Source organism: Choloepus didactylus, chromosome 13, assembly GCF_015220235.1.
Source record: "Choloepus didactylus isolate mChoDid1 chromosome 13, mChoDid1.pri, whole genome shotgun sequence".
NCBI classification, from domain to species: domain Eukaryota; kingdom Metazoa; phylum Chordata; class Mammalia; order Pilosa; family Megalonychidae; genus Choloepus; species Choloepus didactylus.
The window spans coordinates 82351779-82379478 of record NC_051319.1 but is presented as its reverse complement, the minus strand read 5'-3'; the positions used below and the strand labels follow the sequence as shown (position 1 = coordinate 82379478).

Below are 27700 nucleotides of genomic sequence, written 5' to 3'. Positions count from 1 at the left end.
CCAATGACTGCCCAAAACCTTGTTCAGGCCACATACTATGGCCCTTTCCCCCAAACTCTGCCCCAGGAAGGTAGGACCCCACCTTTCCTACTCCCATCACAAAGGATAAACCATGGGAAAACCCCCCTCTCTTCCCAACCTCTAACACATGTGGCCTCTTCCCCTGATCCTTACCCTGACACTTCTCCCAGACGAACACAAGTTCTGCAATCAAAGAGTAGTAATCAGGTACACCAAGGTACTGAAAATCCGGACATGAACCATCCCTCACTTACAGCCCTGCCCTCAACCAGGCCTTGACTTTAGAAGGGCTGGCGCAGGAAGAATTTAGTCCACTCCAAACAGATTTGTTAGATTTTTAATAAGAACATGGAAATCCCAATCAGCCCTTCAACAAAATTAAAATACAGAAAATGAAATTAAAAGTATTCTACAGTAAATGACTTTTATTAAAAAAAAAAAAAAAAGAAAAAAGTAACTGTGAACATATAAACAAGCCTGCAGGGCACTACAGTACAGCTGGAAAGAAGATAGATACATTTCCCAATGTACCTATGGGCTAATGAATTCCATCATTTTCAAATAAATTCTTAAGAAAACTCCACCGAGTTGGAAAGTTTTGATGAAAATATTTCTGGACAAAAAGCAAAAACAAAAACAAAAAACAAAAATGCCTGGTGAAAATCAAACTTTCCTTCCCATTTGGAAACTTAAAATGAGTCCCAAGGGAACGCTGGTAATTGGTGAAAATGGTTCCTGGACTCACCAGTGTGTCTATGTGTGGAACACACCACAGGTCAGACAGACAAAGATCTTTCTCAGATGACTGTTCCCTCAAGATAGGACTGAGATGGGAGGGGGAGAAACTAAAAGAATCTTAAAAAGCCAATTCTTTTCAATTCTGCTTTGGCTGATTTTGTGCTATAATGGGCAGCTGATTTCTAAAAATCATATTTCTTCAAAGAGTTTTACTGAAAGGAAGACTAAATGTAATGTGCCTTTCCTCATAATCCAGGAAAACAACTGTGGTATTTCAAAAATTCTAAAAATATCTACTTTCATGAAATAGTAACTATTTCACTACAAACCTATTTTTCACTAAATACACACGTTTCCTAATCCTGGAGCCTCCTGGGAAAAGCAGTGGGTTCTCCCTGGGTCCTGCAAGACTCCAGTGCTCATGGGAGAGTGTGGGGAATGGCTTCACCCCGTATCCTGGGATGGGCGTGTCAGAGGTCACGTGCAGAGACACTGTCAGATGCCCACCAGGCATGTTTAAGCAATTATCCCTTACCTGTACCAGTTATGTGGTGCCCCCGACCTCTGAACACATTCCCACCTAATCAGGCATGAGAGAAAAAGAAAAGAAAGATGTGCCCATATTCCTGGTTTCCATGAATCTCAAAACACATAGTCTAAAAAGCCCAGTAGTGTTCGGGCGATTCGGATTCCCAAAAGGCCATGGGATGGGGATGTGGCACCCTCGGCTTGGAGTCTGAAACTGTGTGTGTGAACAGTGCGACTTTCTTGTGTCAACCTTCAGTGTTGAGGCAGCATAAAAAAGAGTGGCTGGAGAGTTTGTAATACTGACCACACTGGCTCCGAGTGAAGGGCCTCTGCTCCAGCAGAGAACCCTGCCGTTCCCTGTATGTGTTGTGAAAGACCTGCTTCACGGGGGATTCTGGAATTTTGCCACGCCTAAGACCTTGCCAGTTTGGATTCATGAGCCTTGAGGGTGCCAACAGCATCTTTCACTGCATGGTAAATGATGTTCTTCACCTGGAGAGAGCGATCAGCACAGTCAGTTCATGGAAGCCTCATGCTGTGTTCTACAAATGCAGATGTATGTCTTACACTGACTATAAGTGAGAAAACCCTCCAATGGGGACTGCTGGCTTCCCAAACCAATCCTCAAGTTGATTTACAGATCATCTAGAATATAAGGTCTATAATAAAAAAGGATGAAATTCGAAAGGCTACATAATCACCACCATCTTTGTGCTTACTATATCCTGGGCACTGTTGCTAAACTCCTTAGATGGACTCTCATTTAATCCTTACCATAATCCTATGTGGTAGACTCTAGTATTAGCCCCATTTTACAGATGAGAAACTGAGGAAACTAAGGTTCTAAGATTAAGAACCTTGCCTAAGGCCTAGGTCCCACAGTGAACAAGAACGCACTGAAACAATGGTGGGATTATAGGATATTTTTTCCTTTGTGCTTATATGTATTTTCTACTTTTCTACAAGGAACATGTCTTACTTATGAAGAAGGAAGAGACAATAAAAGTTATTAAAGAGAAATAAAGTTAACAGGCTAAAGACAGTAAAAAGGACAGACATCGAGATTGTGGTTATTTTTGGGGAAGAAAAGTGGGGAAAAGGAATGGTGAAGGGCCCTTGGGGGCTTAAACTATCTTTGCCATGTTTTACTTCTTAAGGTGATGGGCATACAAGTCCCCCTTTGCCATTCTCTATTACATTTTTTGTATCAATTCAAAAAATATTTACTGAGTGTCCACTATATGTCAAACATTGTGCTAGGGAAAAACAGTGAATAAACCAGTAAAAGTCCTGCCTTCATGGGGCTTACATTCTAGTGGGGGTAGAAACAAACAGGTAAACTACAGTATGTCAGATGGTGAAAAATAATACAGAAAAAATAAGGCAGTGAAAGGGGATTGAGAGTTCTGGAACAGAAGTTGATGTTGCTATTCTAAATAGGGTGGTCAGGAAAGGCCTTAGGGATAAACTGACATGTAACAAGTAGAGACCTGAAGGAGGTGTGCCTGCTTATTCATATATCTATAATTAAACTGTTCCATAATTTTGAAAAAAGGAACAGCAAAACAGATTATACTCAGGGTTGAATCTGCCAGCAATCAAGAAAAACCTCCTCCAATGTGATCAGTTACTGACCAAAGAATGTACACCCAAGCCACAGGTGGAAAAAAGGCCAAAGTGAAAGGCTGGAAGAGTGTTTCAGATTGCTGAATTTCTGCCTAGGGATCTTGCTTCCTTATTTTTTGTTCTTTTCATGCCAGCTTAAGTATTAATAATGAAATTCTGCCCTAAAAATTCCAGTCCATTTCAGGAGAAATAGAAACCTAATCTGACTACCCTGCTCAACTCTCCAATCCTTGACTTTCTGAATATGATGGTTAAGGACATGGACTGCAGTCCCTACAGGGCTCTCAGGAACTGAGTTTGCATAGAAATTTACTGTGAGAAGCAGCTTGGAGCAATACCCCTTCTTGGAACATTCTTAGAATACACTGTTCACAGTGGTTTCCCCACTTGACTAGGAAAGTCAGTCTAGTAAGTTACTGACACTAAAACACTATATACCTCCCAAGGGCACAGAAATAGAGGACTGTCACACTGGAAACGATCAGGTTAAAAGATGAATATGCTCTATAAACAAAACTGAAGAGGACTGATTAAATAATCCTGAAAGGAGAACTCCATATCCCCAGGCTTGGTTTCCCTTAAATCATTTCTCCTTCACAGTATACCTCTCAGAGAACAGTCTCAGAAAGGAGAATGCGCTTTTGGTGGATGTATGCATGACATAAGGGGACAGAGTGGGGTGGAGGAGGAGGTATTTACCTGCAGTTTATCCTCATGGTTTGTATGAGTGTTAGAGAGATGCCTGAATTCCTGGGTCAGGCGGAAACAGTGCTTAACATGTTCTGGAGATACAAAGTCTTCTGCTACTTTTATGCAACTGTATAGATTGTGAACCTGAGTGGGTGAAAAGTGCAGAAGAGGAAAAATATCAGGCACGAGAAAGTCAATATCGCGAGGAAAATGTCCATGATACAGTTTAAAAAAAAAAAACAAAACAACAAAACTACGGAAATACTTACATTATTCCATTTTTAGAAAAACAGCAAATGTAGAAAAACTTTAAGTGTAAATGTATAAAAATATTACTTTATGTACAGAAAAGAGTCTGGAAAAATACACACCACAGTGTTACTAGAAGACTACCTCTGGGGAAGGAAACTAGATTGGGAGGACAGGATGAGGGAACTGGAAAGGGGCATGGCACACGTAGCTGAACTGGAACTTTCACTTTTTCTGCAATACTCTGCATTGTTTAAATATTCTACGATGAGCATTTAAAATTACAAGGAATAAAATTAAAATGTAAAAAACAAGATATGGTGTAAGAGCAATGAGTCTAGAGGTCACTCTGGTGGACATTCTTATGCACTATATAGATAACACCTCTTAGGTTTTAATGTATTGGAATAGCTAGAAGTAAATACCTGAAACTACCAAACTTCAACCCAGCAGTCTGGACTCCTGAAGACAATTATGTAACAATGTAGATTACAGTGTGATTGTAAAGACCTTGTGGATCACACCCCCTTTATCTAGTGTATGGATGAGTAGAAAAATGGGGATAAAAACTAAAGGACAAATGGGGTGGGATGGGGGGATGATTTGGGTGTTCTTTTTTCACTTTTATTTTTTATTCTTGTTCTGGTTCTTTCTGATGTAAGGAAAATGTTCAGAGATAGATTGTGGTGATGAACGCATAACTATGTTATCATACTGTGGACAGTGGATTGTATACCATCGATGACTGTATGGTGTGTGAATGTATTTCAATAAAACTGAATTTAATTTAAAAAAAAAAAAAAAAGAGCAATGAGTCTAATCCAGTCATTTATATCTCTTGCCAGATTAGCAAAAAAGCAGAAATAAGGAAGGCCAGGGAGCTGTGGAGCCCAACCCCCAAACTGGCACACACCTGGTGTGGGGCTCCAGCAGGTATGAAGACAGCATCACCCAGGAACTGCACGATGGCCCAGCCTTGCACGCCAAACTCCTCATAGAGTCGCTTCCGGAGGGTCTGGTCCAGATACCAACTTTGGTCATGAATTGGGTCATGATCAGGAGGATTTTCTTGGCCTTGCTCTTCTCCAACCTGAAACCATGACCAAAATCCAAAGACAGCAAAATAAATAAATACATAAAAATATTAACAGCATAATTTTAACTTGCGGCAGCAATGTTCCTGGGTGTGCCAAAGCTTCAACTTTGTTCTTTTCAACAGCCTCTGTGTAAGCAGATCTCTGTAGGGTGGATAGAGGCCTTCGGGATATTTCAACAAGAGGTAACCATGGCTGATAGATTTTTTTAATGCCAAGGAACTCCATATGAGAAACAGACAGCCCATCTCAGTCCCCAGATTCTTAATTTGTGAGCTGGAAGCAGAGCCCACCTAGGGTCATACCTTTCGGAGCAGCTCCCGGATCTTCTCTGCGTCCTTTGCTGCATAGATGTGCCACAAAGCACCTGGCTTCTCCTTTCCATCATGAATCCTCTGCTTTGTCACTTCATCAGCATCTCCCTCATCAATAGTCTTGAGTACCTCTGAAAAGAGCAAAAAGACCCTTCCGATACAGCCATTTCAGCACCTCTGAGTGAAGCAAAATGTCCAATTCAAACAAGTTTAGTCTCTGCTACTCTCCATTTCTCTGGAGAAATATAAGGTAGACTCAAAGGACCAACACTCATGTTGGTCTATGCCCCCTACACATAGGAGGAGCAACACTAAGCCTTCATTACTCAATAGAGCCACTGCATTTTTCTGAGGTACAGTTTTCCTTTAAACAAATTCTTGCTCAGACTGCACAGCAGTATCTTATTTTTAACTTGCAATTATTTCCTGCTGCAAACTCTAGAAGTCTGTGATTCAAGCCCACAAAGCATAAACCCTCTGGCATGAGGGTAGGCTTCCAGTGCTTGTCTATTAAAATACCCTAAAAGACAACATAATTGAAGGATCTACAGGTGTGTAGCAGCAAAAACAAATGTATATCAGGAAATACACCAAGATGATATTGGTTATTCCTGGAGTCTGGCTTGAGTTATTTATTTTTATCTTTAAAATTTTCTACATTTTCTAAAATTCCATAATGAACACATATTACTTTTAACTGACATGACAGGGAGTACAAATGCAGCGAAATGTCCTATTTATGCTTCATTTCTATGTGGGTGACCTGGCTTTATCATCTGTCACACCACTGAGAGCCACAGCTGATCTGGCTAATGGGCCAAGTAGACTAGTTTGCCCTTTTTTCCTTCTTCCTCTCTGTGATGCTATCCACTTAGTGAAAAAGGGCAGTGTCTCCAGAAAGAGAACAACTCTGGTCAAAGATACACCATGGGTACAATTATGCATCAGTCCTAGTAGAGACTTAAGAAAAATCCACTGACACTGCCTGAGGAGGAAGACACCTAATTCTATACCCGAGGCCAAGCCTCACCCTCCTGAAGCAGTGGGTCCTAGAAATCTTACCTTCATCATGAGCACCCTCCCCAATGGGGATCCCAACATACACCATCACGTTAACAGCATCAGATACATCTAAGTGAAGATTTGTTGTGCCAACTCTTCTATCTTCTGCAGTTATCAAACCTAAAGGTAACAGGAATATATGCAAGGTGAAGAGTCAATATTCTGAAGAATCCATATAGACTCTATAACTGAAAACATGATCAAGGATGGTCTTAAATGAGTAACAATAGAAGAAGGAAGAGTATCTGTTTTTCAAGAAATCACTCTCCTTATTGCTTTTCTACTATTTCAAAACTGATTTGTAGCCAGGTTGACACCATATTAGCTTTGGGGCCATGGAACTAATTCCACTCCCCCAAAAGCCATATTCTTTAATGCAATCTTGTGGGGGCAGACTGATTAGTCTGTTGATTAGGGTGGAGCCTCTGATTAAATTATTTCCATGGATTGCTAACATGACCACAGACATAGGGGACTGGTGGTTTGATGGGTTGAGCCCTCTACCATAGGTTTTACCCTTGGGAAGACGGTTGCTGCAAAGGAGAGGCTAGGCCTCCCTATGGTTGTGACTAAGAGCCTCCTCCCGAATGCCTCTTTGTTGCTCAGATGTGGCCCTCTCTCTCTACCTAAGCCAACTTGAAAGGTGAAATCACTGCCCTCCCCCCTACGTGGGATCAGACACCCAGGGGAGTGAATCTCCCTGGCAACGTGGAATATGACTCCCGGGGAGGAATGTAGACCTGGCATCGTGGGACAGAGAACATCTTCTTGACCAAAAGGGGGATGTGAAAGGAAATGAAATAAGCTTCAGTGGCAGAGAGATTCCAAAAGGAGCCGAGAGGTCACTCTGGTGGGCACTCCTACGCACACTTTAGACAACCCTTTTTAGGTTCTAAAGAATTGGGGTAGCTAGTGGTGGATACCTGAAACTATCAAACTACAACCCAGAACCCACGAATCTCGAAGACAGTTGTATAAAAATGTAGCTTATGAGGGGTGACAATGGGATTGGGAAAGCCATAAGGACCACACTCCACTTTGTCTAGTTTATGGATGGATGAGTAGAAAAATAGGGGAAGGAAACAAACAGACAAAGGTACCCAGTGTTCTTTTTTACTTCAATTGCTCTTTTTCACTCTAATTATTATTCTTGTTATTTTTGTGTGTGTGCTAATGAAGGCGTCAGGGATTGATTTAGGTGATGAATGTACAACTATGTAATGGTACTGTAAACAATCGAAAGTATGATTTGTTTTGTATGACTGCATGGTATGTGAATATATCTCAATAAAATGAAGATTAAAAAATTAAAAAAAAATTATTTCCATGGAGGTGTGGAACCTGCCCATTCAGGGTGGGTCTTGATTAGTTCACTGGAATATTTAAGAGAGAAGCTAAGAGCCGACCCAGACCCAGATGCTTGGAGACGTTTGGAGATGCTAGCGCAGAGACTCCTCCAGAGAAGGTAAGAGAGGCCCCCTAGATGGTTAGAGAGAAACGCCCTGGGAGAACAAGCAAGAATGCACAGAAGCTGAGCGAGACAAGCCCAGAGACATTTTGGAAAAAGCCATTTTTGAAACACAACCCAGGAGAGCAAAGGACTAACAGATGCCAGCCACATGCCTTCCCAGCTGACAGTGGTGTTCCGGACACCATCGGCCATTCTTCAGTGAAGGTATCCTCTTGTTGATGCCTTAGTACGGATACTTTTATGGCCTTATACCTGTAAGTTTGTAACCTAATAAATCCCCTTTAAAAAAGCAATCCATTTCTGGTATTTTGCGTAACGGCAGCATTAGCAAACCGTAACAGTGACATTCAAATGAAGCTCAGCTTTCACAATGATTTAGGACCTTACTGAGACTTCACAAAGAGCTGGCTGGGTTACATGGTATTCAGACTTCTTCACTATTATTTTATCAAGTCTCTTAAAATTGCGAATCATGCCTCTTTGGATAGAATTTTTGAATTTTTACGAGGAAACTTTCTAACTACTGAAGATACACAAATTTTGGACTGGGCCCAAATGAACGCTACACAAATTAATTATGACCAGCAAACATATTCAAAACCATTCTGGATACTACCAACTTCCCCAGGACCTGTCGCTTGCCTCAATCATCTTCATACATAAACCTGACCATAGACCTCACTCTATAGGTGAAATTAGAATAGTACAACAAAAGGATACTTCTAGCCTCTCCTTCATACCATAGGCGTTGTACATCTTGGGGCCCAGATCGGGCCTTACAAAGTAGCTGGGCAGCCTAGAGGCCAGATTGAGCCTGCCATCTCGTTTGGTATATTCTGGCAGAGGAAGGTTCTCCATCAAATCTTCAAACCTACAAAAGGTTGGGAAACATGACTTAGCTTGTTACAGGGGAAGAAAGTGAAGAGGCAAAGTTCACTTCTCTGTGATTACTTTGAGATGGTTTCAGCAAGGCACAAGTCTCTGAAGATAGCACCACTTTAGTTCACTAACCTTGTTGGCATCATGTCCCGAAAGTCTTCCCCAGGAGGCCAGTCCTTGAGTTTGAGCACCATTGGCTGCCCATCTTCTGACCTTAGTCGCTCTAAAAGAGAGAAAGCACTGGATCGACTGCTGCCAGATTTTCCAGGACTAAATGTTTTAGCAGACTAACTTCTTATTTCCACACTCATAAATCCCTATAATAGATTAGGTGGGCTTTGTACTCCTCAACCCACTTTAGTACATGCCACACTTTCCCACTTCACAGGGATTCTATCCCTCTTCCTCAGAGCGAAAGTGCTCCACAGACCCTGAGGGATCACAAACTTAGTCCCTGCCATGCTCTGGGAGCTGTGTGACTGCTCTGCAGGCAACATGGCTGGACCAGGACATAATGTTCCTTCTACCAAGAGGAGGCTGGGCATATGGATGCTTTCTTCCCAGTCTGCCCTTACTGAACTAGACATCAAAGCTACTTACTGCATATGATCTCAAAGCCATCCCAGAAATCCCGAACTTTCACATCGGAAATTATAGCACAGTTCCTGCAGTTCACCAAGTCCACATCCTGGTCTCCAAATTCCTGGCTAAAGGCTTCTGGCTTCCAGAGCTCAGGCTTGAGCTTTTTATGTACCCCTGAAACCAGCACTGGCTGTGAAAATAAAAATATTCCAACCAGATCTGTTTAGGAAATAGTTTTAGTTCCAGGGCCAAGGGACAGAATAGGAAGGGTTCTTCTTCTCCACACTGATCTATCATTCCTTCCCAGTTTTATAATCTACGGGTTTCAACATATCAGCTAAAGTGAATGAAACTCTTTCTACTCCATAATTATACTTGACTCTCACCCTGAGAGGCTTTCCATATAAATTGTCTCTGTTGTCTTGATATCTACCACTATATTGAGTTGAGAGAACACAAAAATGAACAAATCCAACTTGTGTTTGAGAACACTTCCTCATATTGAGAATGGAAAACTATTCAGACAATTCCATAAGCATCCCCTTCCTCAAGTACTTGCTAATGTATAAACATCAGGGAGTGTTATCACACAATCTAGTGTGGCCTTGAAGCGTTTATCTAGAAAAGTACCACCCACCTTTGCCACCCTCCCCCCACATCACATCACACTTAAGGTGTCTTCAACTGCCCTTTTAAGAACACTGAGCTATATAGCTTAGAATTAAAAGTTCCACAATGTATTTTTAGAAATCTTCTTGGGTTTTCAAAATCCAAGACAACTCCAAGTAGCAAGGCTGTCTATAAGGAGCTAGTTACTATATCTAAATCTTCCTGGCAAAAGAACCTTCCTGGAACTATCACGGTACCTGTGGCAAGCAGGCAGACAGGCAGGCACACAGCTGCGAACTATTTGTTCTCTTTTACCTGGCCTTGCTTCCAACACTCCCGGAAGATCTTCCAATTGTTTTTGTTGCTGGGGTCATGGAGACACAGAAGCCTCCCATCACAGAGCCAGGAATGAGAGGTATGGGGATCAAGCACATTCAACCCCATCACCATCTCCTTCACCTCCTTTTGGGTATCAGTCAAGTTGCAGGCCCGCTTTGCAGAATCTGAGGTTTTCTTATTTTCTACCACTGAAGCAATGATGTGATCAAGGAAGTTGGGTAGGCTGGCCTTGTTCTTCACTCCCTGCCAGACACAAATCCATCAGGTAAGCTTGATTGAGGCACCATGAGAAGAGGATTCAAAAACTGCCTCACAGTTGCATTCACAAGAAGGACTTCTGACCTATCTGATTAAATTCCATAAAAGTTATTGAAACGTTCTTTAAGAAAGGGTGGCTATTAAGTCAATATCTTAAATTCCCTTATCCATTATCTTTGTCTTGCACTTATGAAAGAGAATAAGAGAAAGACATCCTCTGCATCAAGAGAATTGAGACCTTAGAAATATATTTGGCATTCAGCCCTGTACTAAGCGTATGCATGTAGACTGCAGGGATAGTAAAATGCTGTAACTAAGTGAAAGAGATCATTTAGTTTGGGGGTTCTAAATGTTTTTTGGCCCAAGGGATACAATACTTCAATCAAATAATTGAAGTGACTTATCAAGGCAGTGGTTTTCTCCTAGGGAGTATACCCCAGTAAAGGGGACTACCAGAATGTCCAAGAGGAACTGTATATTCTGAAGCAGTCTCCTACTCCCCAGTTCTTTCCCTATTACTACCCATTAACAACCTCTCAGGCCCAGAGTTGCAAGTAACATACTTAAGGTCACAAAACCAAAGGAGGGGAGGGGGATTCTGTAAATATGATAATCCTATGCCTGGAGTATCATTGATCACTATCTTTTAAAGTGCATGTAATCATATAATATTCTGGGAAAATTAAAAAAGAAAAAGAACAACTGAGTGTAGGAACAAGAACAAACAAAATAGAGCCCAAAGTAATTTTTTTTTTTTTTAAAGTCACTTATCCAAAGGAGAAACAAATAACCCAAATTGTACAGGGCTTAACCACCCATGGGTCATCTAATTTTGGTCATTAATCATAAAATAGAATGATAAGATGTTTATGTATTTATATGAAGTGAGCTCTAAGAGATATAAAATGAAAAACAGAAAAGCAAGGTATAGAATGTTAGTGTAAAAAGAGGGGAAAAAACCATATATACACATCATGTCTCTGAAAGGGCACTCAAGAAAACATTGATAACATTCAGAAAGGGAAATGGGTGGCTGGGAGACAGGGGTGGGAAGAGTTTTTACTATAAGCCCTTTTATATCTTTTACATTTTGTACCTTGTCAATTCATTAGTTCTCTCAAGAAATGTTCTCCAAACAGCTACCATGTGTCTAAAAAGTATTCCAACACTGTAGCTCTAGGGATAAGCAGTGAATAAACAGTCAAAAATATCTGCCTTTAAGGAGAGGAGAGACAGACAATAAATTAAGTAAAACATATAGTAGGTCAGATGGTAATAAGTGCTATGAAAAAAATTAAAGCAGAGACAACAGATAGGTATGAGGATGGGAGTGTGATGGACTTTTAAGAAAGGTAATCTAAGAAGGTTTACTGAGGAGGTGACATTTCAGGAGGGAGGAAAAGAAGGTGATGATGAAGCAAGCCATGTGGTTATATGGGAAAGAGTTCTAGGTAGAGAAAAGAAGTGCAAAGGTCCTGAAGAGGAGCATGACTAGACATGTTCAAGGAACAGCAAAGAGGCCTGTGTGGCTGCAGCCGAACGAACAAGATAGAGCATGGTGGCTGCGGCTGGAGAGGGGAGAAAGAGGGGAACAGATGGGGCTAGTGCCTTGAAGCCTACTGTAAGGACTCTGCTTATATTATGAGAGGAGTAGGAAGCTCTGGAGGATTTTAGGCAAAGGTGACATGATCTGTCTTAACATTTTAAAAAGATCACTCTAGCTGCTGTGTTGAAAATAGACTATGGAGTGGAAAGAGCAGAAATAAAGAAATCTGTAAGGAGGTTACTGCAAGTATTCAGGCAAGAGAGGATGTTGGCTCAGGACACAGAGAAAGTAGTGGAGTTGAAGAGAAATGGGTATATTCTGAAAACATTGTGAAGACCCAACTGAAAGGCTGTGCTGACAGATAAGATGTGAAATGTTAGAGGGTAATCCCAAATGACTCCAAGCTTTTTGGCATGAGCAATTGGAAGGATGGGGATGCCCCTGACCAAGAGAGGTAAACTAAAGGAAAAGTAGGCTTATGGGCAGAAGATCAGAAGTTCAGTCTTAGATGTGTCAGGTTTGGGATGGGAAGTAGATATCCAAGAGAACAAAAAATCAATGTACTGCCTAGGTAAAAAAATTAGGCATGTCTAATACTGTCAAGCAAATAGTGGTCAATATAATAACTTTTCTGCTGATGACTGAAAAATTTCAAAGTCTCAATTTCTACTGACTCCCTAACATGGAGCAAAGGGTTCACTACTTAAAAGGACTTCAAACATTCCCAAAACTTAACATAAAAGAGATGTTGTTAGCTGGACAGACAACATAGAGAACACAAATCACCCACATACCCTCTAACCCAGTTATCAGAGCCCTGATAGCTCTTTCATGGAAAAGCAGCAAAGGCTCGAGTTGTAGAGAGAACACTTACTGCTGAGGATGTAGAGAAGACCGGGGGGAAGGGTATGCCTGTGTCCAAAGGGGTTTGAGGAAGCTTTCCGGGCCCGGAGTGGAGGAGGTCTCGAAGGCTAGAGCCTTCGGTTTTGTTGTTGGAGGCAGTGGGACCCAGTAACAGACTGTTAAAAAGCTTTGGAGTCAACGGAGAGACCTTTGCAGTGGAGTTGAACGAATCCAGCCCAAAGGGTGAATGAGACTCTTTACTGAGCACCGACCTCAGGGACCCTGCTTCTGTAAGAACATAACCGGGAATAGCATTAGGCACAATAAGGAATACCCAGCAGGCAACTGACTCCTAGAAAACAGACAAGTGGGAAGGAAGAAAGACTCTTTCCCCTCCTCTGCCCCCCAAACATGTACAGTTTGCCTGGGCCAAGCCTGACCAGCTATGAATATAGGAGGTTTCATGGCCAAAGAGAGGCTTTTCTGCTTCTTTCTATTCCAGATCTGGATTTCAAACATTCCTTTGTTCCCATCCATCTTTCGTCTCCCTCACTTTCTAAGTTAATGTCTCTTCAAGTATGTCTCCAGAATACTTGTACTGGAATTGACGAGAGTGCTTGTTAAAAACGGAGATTCTTGGTCTTGCTCCAAGAGATTCTGATTTAATAGTCCTGGGTGGGGCACAGGAATCTGTATTTTTAAGAGATTTCCTGGGTGATTCTTATGCCTACTGAAAACTACTGCTCTAAGTCTAGCTCTCAACCCTGGCTGCTTAAGAGAACCATCTGGGAAGTCTGTTAAAAACCTTGTACTAATTCTGACTAAGGAGGCTGGGGGTAGGGCCCAGGTATGTGCCTTTGAAAAAAAAAAGCTCCACTTGTAGAAAGAAGTTGAAAGAGATTTCCTCATTTTGTGCGATCAGCCAGAGAAAGCAAGTGGCATGTTTCATAAATGTAGATGGTAATGTGTGAATTTGAAGAATCTCAGAATAACCCAAGTGTTCCACCCATAGGTGGGGTAGAGGCTTCTATCCTTTTTACCTTTTGTTTCTTCTTTAGCTTTCTGAGTTGCTAAATCCGCCAACCAGTGCAGGGCAGAGGAGGGTGGGGTTGTGTCAGGGCAGGGGGGCCTGATGGCTTTGAGCTCACTATTGCTACTTGATGCTGAACTGTCTGCTTTCAGAGGCTCTTCAGATCTGATGTCAGTGCTGTCAGCTTTGGGAACGTGGTCAGGCTCTGAAGTTGTTCCCACTGCAGTTCCTCCTCCGCCTGAGAAGGTGTTTTCATTTCCAGAAGAGGCACTAGGGTTCATGACAGGAAGCTAAAGAAGAGAAGGCCAATATGGTTAGAGTGCTGTCCTTGGAGAGAAAAAATAAAATTCAAATAGTAATGGCAGCTGAAAGTAAAGTGGTCTAAAAAGAACAATTTAAGGAGAACAATCCCACATATACTGCTATATCATCTATTCATTATTTCAACATACATTGACTGGGTCCTAACACATGCCAGAAACTATGCTAGGTTCTGTGGAATGAACAGTGAATGAGATTTTACATTTATAGTCTAAAATAAAGCAGGCTCTTGTTTAGCAGGTCTGGAGACTCAGTTGTTGCAATGGTAAATTGGTGATTATAACTTTAACTCACAGAGCTGTTCGGAGGATTAAATGAGATGGTATATGCAAAGGGCTCAACATAATGTTTGTTTAATAAATGTTTATTCTATTATTAAGTTTTCCAAATTACTTTACATCAACTCTATTGAAAATACATCTCCAGATCTCTCAGCATTAAGTCCTGTGCCTCTTTATCAATGACCACATTAGTGATGTTTCTAGAATGGCCTCCAAATGTACACAGTGATTTGTTTTTAGAACCTCTTGTTCAAAACAGTCACCACCAAACCAGAATGACCCTCTCTCTGGAGGCCTGGGACAGTTCACGGGTAGAATGAAACCAATTCAGTGAGTCAATATCCATACTTCTATCCTCTGTACCTAAGATGACCCCAGTGACAGGGACTATGCACACAGACAGGATTAAGACGACCAACAGTGTTCCCTGTAACCTCTTCTATAATTTTCACCCACACAAAGACCCTGAGGTTCTTGACAAGATACAAAGGATCTGTTGGAGCTATTTTGGATTAAACATGAATGAAGAAAAGCCCATACCAGTGAGGGAGAAGTAAATTCCCTTGAATACTCTTTTGGGACTCTTTCTAGAAAGGATTCCCCTTCCCCTAATTCTCTAGGGACTCCTATATTGGCCAGGGACAACAGACATGATAATGGGGCATTTCCTGGTACCAAGAACTTAAGCTTCACACATAGCTGTACCCATGCACACCACTTTACCTGTGACATTCCATTGGTGACAGCAGGTCTCAACACAGATTTGTTCTGCCGACTAATACAAGGGCAATTTGCTTTAATTCCCCACTTGCCCCGGGCAGCATGTACCATGTCTCCAATATTGTAAAGAGCTGGGAAAAAAGATAGCAATAATAACAATTAACATCAGAATGCTTGTATGTGCCAGATATTGTGCTAAGGACCTTATATGTTATCTTCCTCAACTCTTACCACATTTCAATCAGGTATGCGTTTACTCTCAATTTTTGGTGATGAAACTGAGGTGCAGTAAAGTAGGTCATTTGTTCAAGCACATATAATTGGTAAACACAAGTAAGACTTTAACCCAGGTTTATCCCTAAAGTTCTGTGTACTCTTAACTCTAAGCTACACTCTCTCCCTCTTCTAGGAAACATTAAGAAGGTGTCCTCCAAGAGAAACTCTAGGGGTAGATTCCATAATGTTCAAGAGTATATAAAAATTTTGAATTATATATTTGAATTTTGTGTATTTTAAGTTATACTTAAAAAAGAAAAGAAAAGAAAAGAAAATAGATCAACGTAAACTTTATACAAACATTTAACCAATGCTTGGACCAGCAGGCAGCCAGCATCCTACTACTGCTCTCAGGGAGCCCTTCTGCTTGGAAGCATTGAAATACAAAGACGACTTCTTTTTTTTTTTATTAACTTTATCAAAAAATTAAAAAAACAAAACAAAACATTTCAAACAAAACAAAGGAATGAGAAAAATGAATAACCTAAAATAACTACATTACTTCCAACATGTTCCTAAAATACCCAAGAAAATTTACAAACCATAATTTCCAAACAGTCCTGTAACATTAAGATTACTCTCAAAAACTTATCTGTTCACTAAGCCAACTTGAAAGGTGAAATCACTGCCCTCCCCTCTATGTGGGATCAGACACCCAGGGGAGTGAATCTCCCTGGCAACATGGAATATGACTCCCGGGGAGGAATGTAGACCTGGCATCGTGGGATAGAGAACATCTTCTTGACCAAAAGGGGGATGTGAAAGGAAATGAAATATGCTTCAGTGGCAGAGAGATTCCAAAAGGAGCTGAGAGGTCACTCTGGTGGGCACTCTTATGCACAACATAGACAACCCTTTTTAGGTTCTAATGAATTGGGGTAGCTGGTGGTAGATACCTGAAACTATCAAACTACAACCCAGAACCCATGAGGATCACACTCCCCTTTGTCTAGTTTGTGGATGGATGAGTGGAAAGGTGGGGGAAGGAAACAAACAAACAGACAAGGGCGCCCAGTGTTCTTTTTTACTTTAGTTGCTCTTTTTCACTTTAATTATTATCCTGGTTATTTTTGTGTGTGTGGTAATGAGGGTGTCGGGGATTGATTTTGGTGATGAATGTACAACTATGTAATGGTACTGTGAACAATCGAATGTATGATTTGTTTTGTATAACTGCGTGGTATGTGAATATATCTCAATAAAATGAATATTAAAAAAAAAAAAGCTGATAATACATGCTACCAGGAGATAGAAAAAGGGTAGAGATCAGGTATTTGAGGCTGAAAGACTACAGAATGTTCAGCAGGATTGATTGTATAGATCCAGAAATAGATAGCATAATACAGTGTGATGGTAGCACAATATTAGAAGTACACTGAACAAAGACATCTGTGAGTAAATCTGAAATAGTTGGGATAGGGGAATGTATGACACCAGAGGTAAAGATAGATGATAAAGACTGGGATTGTATAACTTGGCAAAAACTGGAATGGCCAATGACTGTCACTAAATGTAAAAATAAAAACATGTTTTTACATGTGGTAGAACAAATGTATGTCAACCCATCCAGAGTGTTGAAAAAGGGATGGTATTTGGGAAAAAACATAATCAAAGCAAACTGGAGTCTATGGTCAACAGTGACTTTGCAATATGCTTCCATTAAATGTAACAAACGCAATATACCAAAGCTAAATGTGCCTGAGAGCGGGATATAAGGAAGGGATACGGGATTCTTGGAAGTGGTGTTGTTTTCTGTTGTTACTATCATGCTGGAAGTGGTGTTGTTTTCTGTTGTTACTATCATGCTGTATTTATAACATTTTAGTTTTCTTTCTATTATCTTGTTAGCTAAAAAAACCTGTTTTTGTAAAAACCCTCCACAATTCACAAAAATACAATTGGTTATAATAAAAAATGTCAACAAAGTTGCAAAAAAACAAAAGAAAACAAACAAACAAACAAACAAAAACCCAAAAGCAGCTGCAGATACGGCAGCGAGAGCTGCACAGTGAAGCGCGGCAGGAACGGGCTGTACAAATGCCTCAATATCTGGCGTGGAACATAGCCTTTCGCGCGCCCGCTGCTAATTGTCTTGGAGCGAGGAAGGCAGAGGTTAGCCAAAAGGGGAAAAAAACCACACCCCTTGCAGTCATCTTCCCAGCGGGCTAGGAACACTCCTGCCCAGCGCCGGGGCCACAGCCCACAGCCGCGCCAAGAAACTCAGTGTGATGGGTGGTATTTCCAGCGGCATGCGCAAACGCCACAGTGTTGGGCGTGGACAACAGCCTTTTGTGTACCCACAGCTAATTGTCCCAGAGCTGGGAAGGCAGAGCTGTGCGAAAATGGGGAAATTGGCATGTCCCATACAGACATATTTATAGCAGGCTGGGAATGCTCCTACATGGCCTGGCAGCCCAGAACTTCCCTTGAGGGACGGCGTGTACTTGTGACGCAGCACAACCTTCCCTCAACAGAGGCCCTAGAAGGGCACGGCTTGGAAGAGGGACCCACTCAGAAATCCCAGGGACCATATGCCAATACCAAGGACTTGTGGGTCAGCAGCAGAGACAATCTGTGGTGAGACTGAAATGAAGGTTTAGACTCTTGCAACAGCCTTAAATCTCCAGGAACACCTGGTGGTTTGATTATTAAAGCTGCCCTGCCTCCCTAACCGCTCAGACACACACCCCACATTCAGGGTGGACAGCACCAACAACACACCCAAACTTGGTGCATCAATTGGACCTCCAAGAATCAGACCCCACATACCACAAAGATAAAGTTGGGGAGAACTGACTTGAGGGGAACAGGTGACTCGTGGACACCATCTGCTGGTTAGTTAAAGAAAGTGTACACCACCAAGTTGTAGATCTGACAAATTAAGAGATTTGTCTTCGAATAATCCTACATATCCTAAAAGAACTCTATCAAGTAAAGCAAATGCCAAGAGGTGAAAAACAACAGAAAATTTTAAAGCACACGATAAAACCAGACGATACGGATAACCCAAAGCCAAACACCCAAATCAAAAGATCAGAGGAGACACAGTACTTGGAGCAATTAATCAAAGAACTAAAGACAAACAACGAGGGCATGGCACAAGATTCAAAGGACATGAAGAAGACCCTAGAAGAGCATAAAGAAGAAATTGCAAGAGTAAATAAAAAAATAGATGATTTTATAGAAATAAAAGAAACTGTTGACCAAATGAAAAAGATTCTGCATACTCACAGTACAAGACTAGAGGAAGCGACCTCGAGGTCCACAGAACGGAAAATGAAAGAACAAAAGTAAGAATGGGGAAAAAAATCGAAAAAATCAAAACAGACCTCAGGAATATGATAGATAATAAAACATCCAAATATAAGACTCATTGGTGTCCCAGAAGGGGAAGAGAAGGGTAAGGTCTAGAAAGTGTATTCAAAGAAATTGTTGGGGAAAACTTCCCAAACCTTCTACACAATATAAATACACAAAGCATAAATGCCCAGTGAACTCCAAATAGAATAAACCCAAATAAACCCACTCTGAGACATATTCTGATCAGACTGTCAAATACTGAAGAGAAGGAGCAAGTTCTGAAAGCAGCAAGAAAAAGCAATTCACTACATACAAAGGGAACAACATAAGACTAACTAGTGACTACTCAGCGGCCTCCACGGAAGTGAGAAGGCAGTGGCATGATATATTGAAAATCCTGAGAGAGAAAAATTTCCAACCAAGAATACTTTATCCAGCAAAGCTCACCTTCAAATTTGAGGGAGAGCTTAAATTTTTCACAGACAGACAAATGCTGAGAGATTTTGCTAATAAAAGACCTGCCCTACTTCAGATACTAAAGGGAGCCCTACCGACAGAAAAACAAAGAAAGGAGAGAGATATGGAGAAAGGCTCAGTACTAAAGAGATTCAATATTGGTTCAATAAAGGACGTTAAGAGAGAGAGGGGAAAAATACATCTGACAAACATAAACTAAAGGATAGGATGGCTGATTCAAGAAATGCCTTCACAGTAATAACACTGAATGTAAATGGATTAAACTCCCCAATTAAAAGATAAAGATTGGCAGAATAGATAAAAAAATTTGAACCATCAATATGTTGCATACAAGAGACTCATCTTAGACACAGGGACACAAAGAAATTGAAAGTGAAAGGATGGAAAAAATATTTCATGCAAGCTACAGCAAAAAGAAAGCAGGAGTAGCAATATTAATCTCAGATAAAATAGACTTTAAATGCAAGGATGTTAGGAGAGACAAAGGAGGCCACTACATACTAATAACAGGGGCAATTCAACAAGAAGAAATAACAATCATAAATGTTTACGCACCCAATCATGGTGCCACAAAATACATGAGACAAACACTGGCAAAACTAAAGGATGCAATGGATGTTTCCACAATAATTATGGGAGACTTCACCGCATCAGTCTTTCCTATAGATAGATCAACCAGAGAAGACCAATAAGGAAACTGGAAACCTAAACAATTTGACAAATGAATTTGATTTAACAGACATATATATAGAACATCACATCCCAAATCACTAGGATACACATCCTTCTCCAATGGTCATGGAACTTCCTCCAGAATAGACCATATGCTGGGAGATAAAACAAGCCTCAATAAATTTAAAAAACTGAAATTATTCAAAGCACATTCTCTGACCACAATGGAATACATTTAGAAGTCAATAACCATCAGAGACTTAGAAAATTCACAAACACCCAGAGGTTAAACAACACACTCCTAAAATAAGTGGTTTATAATGTAGAATGTAGGGGAACTAGCGATAGAGAGCAATTAATGAAGGGGGAACGATAACCCAGTAAGAACAGATAAGCGATCGTGGGTAAATTTAACGTTCTGGGAATGCCCAGGAATGGCTATGGTTTGTTAATTTCTGATGAGTATGGTAGGAACAAGTTCACAGAAATGTTACTATATTACGTTATTTTCTTGGGGTAGAGTAGGGACATGTTGGAAGTAAAGCAGTTATTTTTAGGTTGGTTGTCTTTTCCTCACTCCCTTGTTATGGTTTGTTTGGAATGTTTTTTAATTGTATATCTTTGTGTAAAAAAAAATTTTTTTTATATAGTTAATTAAAAAAAAGAGTTAATTAAGAGTTAATGACAATGCAATATATGATACTGGAGTGGATCTAAGAATGGAGGAGAAAAGATCAAAGGGGGCATAAGGAAAAACTGGAACATAGAATTTAAGCTTTATATCCATATTAATTTTCTTGAATTAACTGCAGTTAAGTTAATGACATGTGAATATCTTATTCGTAGGAAATGTACATGTAAGTGTTATGAGTTCAAGGAGCATGATATATGCAACCTGCTCTGAAATGTTCAGAAGATGATAAATGGGTAGACAGATAATTGATAGAAAGATAATAGATATAGTTGAAAGAAAGGGGGGGGGAGGGAGAGAGGGAAGAAGGAAGGAAAGAAGGAAGGAAGGACAGAAGGAAGGTACTGCAAAGGTAGCAAAATGTAAAATTGGTAGATATGGGTATCTGGGGGTGGGGGGCGTGTTGGAGCTCTCTGTATGGGATTTGTATTGTATTTGCAACTGTCCTATATGTTTGAAATTATTTCAAAATAAAAATTAAAAAAAAAAAAGCTTATCTGTTCTTATTAGATTATCATTCCCCCTTCACTAGCTGCTGTCTATCTTTAGGTCTCCTACATTCTACAATATAAAACATTTATTTTACATTTGTCACTGAGTTCACATTAGTGGTAACATACAGTATCTCTCTTTTTGTGTCTGGCTCAAAGCCTTCTTAAGGGGAGGAGAATACAGGTAGTAGAATTACAAATCCACTAGCTTCAATGAAGTATGTTAACATGGAAGCCTGGGCACTCAGACTTACTGTGACGAAAACATGACCATTCCTACTGTTAAGCTGCCTTCCTCACAGATTCAAGAGGGTTGATTAGCTTCACCTGGATTTTCATAATCCTTAAATAAAAGGTCTTTCTGGAAGCCTTGATACTGGCTTTTTCCACTGTGATCCCACCAACCATAGGAATATGAAATGCAATCCCTCTGACTGAAAAAGGAAGTGAGGTGTACAGTGGCAGCATGCAATTTAACACACATCTAATGGTCCAGATTCCCAGGGAAATCTTGTGAGGCTTTTAAAATAATCAGGCAGAGAGAAACCATTTCACCAAATTTTGTGATATGTGAATTGTAGCTCAATCAAAAAAAATTTTTGCCCACCATATCTTAAAAAGGAATTTCCTACCTGTGCCAGGGATGATCTGCGTGGGCATGAGATTCTCTGGTTCGTGGGACTGCCCCTTTGCACACTTCAACCAGGAGAAAACCTCTTCATCACCCATCTCCTCTGTCTCTGAAACAGAAATAAAATGACCTCATTTATATCATAAGGGTCATAAGAAGTATCCTCCTCAGTGAGTGGGAGTTTTGAACTAAATAAGGGACACAATTTTCCCCTGGGCCAAAGAAGGTAACAGCTAACTTGATAAAAATCAGCCTTATTAAGATATAGTTTGCATATAATAAATTCAACAATTTGAAGTATGCACTTCAATAAGAGTTTCAACAAATGTATATACACTTCCAATGAATATGATAAGAAACATTTCTATCCATGCAAGCCCCCCAGGAAAAAAAGTTTCCTTCAGCACTCTGCAGTCAATACCTTTCCCTCAACCCCTGGCCATCACTGATTAACTTACTAAAACTAAGGTTTTGCTTTTTCTAGAATTTCACATAAATGGCACCATCATTTGTGTTGGGTCCCTTTTGCTTAGCATAAAGCTTTTAAGATTCATCTATATTGTTCTGTGTATCAAGAATTCTTTCATTTTTATGACTGACTTCATGGTATGTATGTATGATACTTTGTTTACCTCTTCATCAGCCATTAGATATTTGGATTATTTCCCATTTTTGGCTATTATGAATAAGGCTGCTGTAAACTTTCATGCACAAGTCTTTGTGTGGACATTTTTTCACTTCTTCTGGGGGTGAAATCCCTAGGAGTGCAATGTTGGATCACATGGAAGTGTATTCTTAACTTTAAATGTCCATAATGTTTTCCAAAGTGACAGTACCAATTTGCATGCCTATCAGCAGTATTTAAGAGTTTCATTTCCTCCACATCTCTGCCAACACTTGATACTGTCACCTTAAAAAATTTTTGCCATTCTAGTGGGTATGTTGTATATTTCATTATGGTTTTAATTTGTATTTCCCTAATGACTAACAAAGTTTTCACATGTTTCTCTGCCATTCATGTATCTTCTTTGGTAATGTATCTGTTAAAATCTTTTGCCTATTTAAAATTTAGGTTGTTTGCTTTGTTACTGAGTTATAAGAGGTCTTTTATATTATGGATACAAGGTCTTTAGCAAATATTTTTTCTCAGTCTGTGGTCTGCCTTTTCATTTTTTCAACAGTATCTTTTTTTGTTGTTGTTCAAGTATTTTATTTCTAACATTAAATTACATTTTCTAAATATTTTTATGAAGAAATGAAAAAATGCTACAAACTGCTTTGTTTGCCACAAAGTCATACACCATAAAGTAAAATACAACCAATTGAATTTACCCATGTTTCTCCCTAATCCAAAGTGACTTTTAGATGCTTTCTATATACTTTATTCTAATTTATTTTTGCAGATCAGGGAAAACTGATTTATAACGAGTTGTTTTCATCTTTAAAATTACCTTCTATACATTGTCCCTCTTATGTCAGCAAATCTGGTGCAAAAGTGAAGATACAAGGTACTATTTCAGGGCACCAAAGTAATCTGTAACCTTAATTTCCCAAATATTAATTTCAAATTTATGGCAATATAAACAAAAAGACTTGGATGGCCAAAATCCAATAGTTAGGAAGGAAAATGCATGAGATGAAGATTATTTAACTAGAACTTTATTATTTATGCTTTCCCCCCAAGCTACAGGCACTCTTAGACGGGTATTAAATATACACAACTACAGAGTTTAGACTTGCTCAGGAACATAATTACATGAAAACTAAATAACTTTCTAGCTCTTTCATTGTTTACTTGGCTCTTAAATATTTTCAGGGAAGGGGGATCCCAAGCATTTTACGTTCTTTAAGAAATGAAATGAACTGCTAGGTGCTCAATTAAATCTTGAAACCTAAAAGTGCAATACAGATATGTATGAAAAGTAATGTTCATACAGTGAAAAGATGGAATGGTAAAGATAGATTCAACCTCCTGTAAATGTACAGTTGTAAGCAATTCTAATGGAGAAACAAAACAAAACAAAACTTAACACTGACAATCATTTAAAGGAAAAAAAGAACCAATCAAGGAAGATGTTAAAGAATAAGACTATTTCTCTTAAAAAGGAGAAAAGTGTAATTCAACACAAAAATGAGAACTACAGATTTGAAAAACACAAACAAAACAATGGCAGAAGGAGGGAGTCAAGACCATTTAGAATTGAGGCAGGTATATTCAAAAATGGAATAAAGTACAATGATTTCACCTCACAAAGGAAATCACAGAAATAAAATTTCACAAGTCTTCATGTCTGTAATAAAATATATTAATGCAAAAAAATGCGCAATTATCAAAAATACAAAGTCTGAATTTTTCCTTTTAGGTTTATAATAAACTACCAAACCTTTATTTAATACATTTACTGCTACAAGCCTTCTCTGTTTAGCAGCGCAGGTTATCCAAGTACATACATACTGGTATTTCACCGTTAGACTCCTACATCGCGTCTCAAACTAGTGATGTGCCTTTCACCCACACTTACACGCATTTTTATTCCCAATAAAAAAAACTTAAGACATTTCTACTGGTACATTTTAGAGAGTTTTGAAAGAGTTTTTAATCAACATATTACATAAAAAAAATCTTGATTTTTAAACGAATTTTTCTAGTACTGTGGCATGATGGATTTAATTTAACAGTTAAAGCATAATATAGTAATTACATTGTACAGTTTAAACTAATTCACAGCTATAGGAAAATGATTTTAAAAATAGAGCCAACATGAGACTGTGTAGTTAAAAACAGTGAAATATTAGAAAACAGTTAATGAATACATAAGACGACTTTTCAGCAGTGGCCATTTATTATCTTGCTTTTATGAATTTGGAAGAAATTGTCTTCTTTGAGTTTCAAATGTTCTGGTAATTCTGGTTGTTTCTTAGCTTCCTCAATATCACCTTGAATTGCTGAATAAGTGACTCTCAAGAATCACAGTTCTCTTCTGGTCTGAGGACTTGAGGTAGTCAATGATGGACATACTTAGGATTTCCCCATAGAATTCCTCTTCAAAGATATGCATAATGTGAATTTCCATGGACTTTTTCATATTCTTGTAGTATGGATTCCAGCCTATGCTCACTACCATCTTATAGCTATCTCCAACACTGGCCCAACCATAACAAATGCCAGTGGATATAGCAGCTGGAAAATGATCACTACGTCTTCTTTTTCAAGATGGTTTTGGCTATATGGGGCCCCTTTTCCTTCCATAAGAATTTGGAAAGAATCTGCAAAGACGACTGTTGGAATTTTAATTGGGATTGCATTGAATCTGTAAATCACTTTGGGTAGAATTAACATTTTAACAATATTTAGTCTTCCAATGTCCTTTCATTTATTTAGTTTTATCATAATCTTTGTCAGCAATTTCTTACAGTTTTCCATGTATAAGTCCTTTACATCCTTGGCTGAATTTATTCCTAAATATTTTATTCTTTTAGTTGCTATTGTAAATGGAATTTTTTCTTGATTTCCTCTACAGACTGTTCATTACTAGTGTATAGAAACACCAGTGATTTTGTACTCTGCCTCTTTGCTTTAGTTTTGTTGTGGATTTTTCAGGATTGGGTCGTGTCATCTGCAAACAGAGAAAGTTCTATTTTGTCCTTTCCAATTTGGATGACTTGCTTTTTCTTGCCTAATTGCTCTGGCTAGAACTTCTAGAACAATGTTGAATAACAATGGTGACAGTGGAAATCCTTGTCTTGTTCCAGATCTTAGGGGGAAAGCTTTCGGTTTTTTCACCACTATGATGTTAGCTGTGAGTTTTTCATATATTCCTTTTATCATGTTAAGGAGTTTCCTTCTGTTCCTAGTTTTCTGAGTGTTTTTATTAAGAAGTATACTGGTTTTTGTCAAATGAGAAGATCTTGTGGCTTTTGTCCTTTGTTCTAAATGTGGTGTATTGCATTAATTGATTTTATGTTCAATCACCCTTGCATTCCTGGGCGAAATTCCATTTGATTATGGTGTATAATTCTTTTAATGTGCTTTTGGATTTAGTCTGCTAGTATTTTATCCAAGGTATCTGCATCTATATTCATGAAGATTCTTGGTCAGCAATTTTCTTTTCTTATGATATCTTTAACTGGCTTCAGTTTTAGGGTGACACTGGTCTCACAGAATGAGTTGTGAAATGTTCCCTCCTCTTCAATTTTTTGGAAGAGCAGTATTGATATTAATTTTTCTTGAAATGTTTGGTAAAATTCACTAGTGAAGGCATCTGTTGCAGGGCTTTTCTGTTAGGAGATTTTTGATAAATGATTCAGTCTCTATACTTGTTATTAGTCTATGGAGACCTTCTATTTCTTGTGTCAGGTGGTGTGACAGTTTGTATATATTATGTCTCCCAGAGAAAGCCATATTCTTTTTTTCCACGCATGTGGAAAGGGTGAGTTTGCCCCAGTGGCAGAGCACAAGCCTTCCACCTTACTGCTCAGGAAGAGTGCTGCCACCCTAGGCCCCAGAGAGGGTGGAGCACATTCCCCAGGGATTGGGGAGAGCCTGGCTGCCATCCTATTGTTCAGAGAGGCTGGAGACTTTACCCTGAGAGGCAGAGTTCGGATGGCACCCCGATGTTTGAGGAGGTGGGGGCCAAGAAAAAGGTGGTTTCCCCAATGTGTGGATACGTTGGAGCACTCACCCCAGCACTGGGAGAGAAAAGGGCTGCCACAAAGGCCCTTAAGAAGGGTCAGACTCCCACTCTCTCAAGCCCCAAGGGATACAACCTCCTTCTGCAAAGGACTCTCAGACTTTGAAATATAATGGAGTTTGACCTGCAGGTTTTAGGAATTGTTTTGGTCCCTTAAACCCTGTTTTCCTTTCAGTTTCTCCTTATGGCAATGGGAGTGTTTATCCTATGACTGTCCCTCCTTTGTATATTGGAAGCACATATCTTGTTCTAAGTTTCACAGATCCACAGTTAACAGAGAATTATGCCTTAGGACAGACCATGCCTGTAACTGATTTTGATGAGATCTTGTACTTAATTATTGTTACTGAAATGAGTTAAGTTTCTGTGATATTGTGATGGAATGAATGTGTTTTGTATTTGGAAAGAATATGTTTTTCTGGGGTCCAGGGGGTGGAATGTGCCAGTTTGTATATATTATGTCCCCCAGAAAAAGCCATATTCTTTGATGCAATCTTGTGGGGACAGACATAGTAGTGTTGATTAGATTGGAATTCTTTGATTGAGTGTTTCCATGGAGATGTGACTCAATCAACTGGGAGTGAAATGTCTGATTGGATAATTTCCATGGAGGCGTTACCCTGCCCATTCAGGGTGGGTGTTAATTCGATCACTGGAGTTGCATAAAGGAGTTCCCAGACAGAGGGACTCAGAGCAGCTGAGAGTGACATTTTGGAGGAGCTGCAGCTTACAGAGACATTTTGGCAAACACAAGCCAGGAGCAAGCAGATGCCTAGAGAGGAACGTCATGGGAGAAAGCCATTTTGAAACCAGAACTCCAGAGCAGACGCTAGCCATGTGCCTTCTGAGCTAACAGAGGTTTTCCAGACTCCAATGGCTATCCTTTAGTGAAGGTATCCAATTATTGATGCCTTACCTCGGACACTTTATGGCCTTAAGACTGTAACTATGTAACCAAATAAACCCCCTTTATAAATGCCAATCCATTTCTGGTATTTTGCGTAACAACAGTATTAGCAAATCGAACAGGTGGTTTGCATGCTTTTAAGAAATTCTCCATTACATCTAAGTTATCTAATTTATTGGATACAATTGTACATAGTATCTTCTTATAATCCTTTTTATTTCTGTGGGGATAGTAGTAATGTCCTCCTTTTCATTTCTGCCTTAAGTTATTTGTGTCTTCTCTCTTATTCTGTCAGCCTACCTAAAGATTTGTTGGTTTTATTGATCTTTTTAAAGAACCAACATCTCATTTCATTCGATCCTA

General features: G+C 39.6%; 1 protein-coding gene across 1 annotated transcript in view; it reads right to left on the bottom strand.

Annotated features, from left to right (window-relative positions):
* Positions 1-342: 342 nt before the first annotated feature.
* The window catches only part of KDM3B (lysine demethylase 3B), an 82368-nt gene continuing 55010 nt past the window's right edge, over positions 343-27700 (bottom strand). The window contains exons 12-24 of the mRNA XM_037802183.1: positions 21741-21848; positions 15205-15332; positions 13890-14169; positions 12881-13137; positions 10179-10445; positions 9273-9444; positions 8805-8895; positions 8534-8664; positions 6323-6442; positions 5252-5391; positions 4766-4942; positions 3613-3747; positions 343-1779 (exon numbers count right to left, since the gene is read on the bottom strand). Of these exons, the coding sequence (XP_037658111.1) occupies positions 1699-1779; positions 3613-3747; positions 4766-4942; positions 5252-5391; positions 6323-6442; positions 8534-8664; positions 8805-8895; positions 9273-9444; positions 10179-10445; positions 12881-13137; positions 13890-14169; positions 15205-15332; positions 21741-21848 (2087 nt within the window). The 3' untranslated portion in view covers positions 343-1698. The remainder of the gene's footprint in view (positions 1780-3612; positions 3748-4765; positions 4943-5251; positions 5392-6322; positions 6443-8533; positions 8665-8804; positions 8896-9272; positions 9445-10178; positions 10446-12880; positions 13138-13889; positions 14170-15204; positions 15333-21740; positions 21849-27700) is intronic.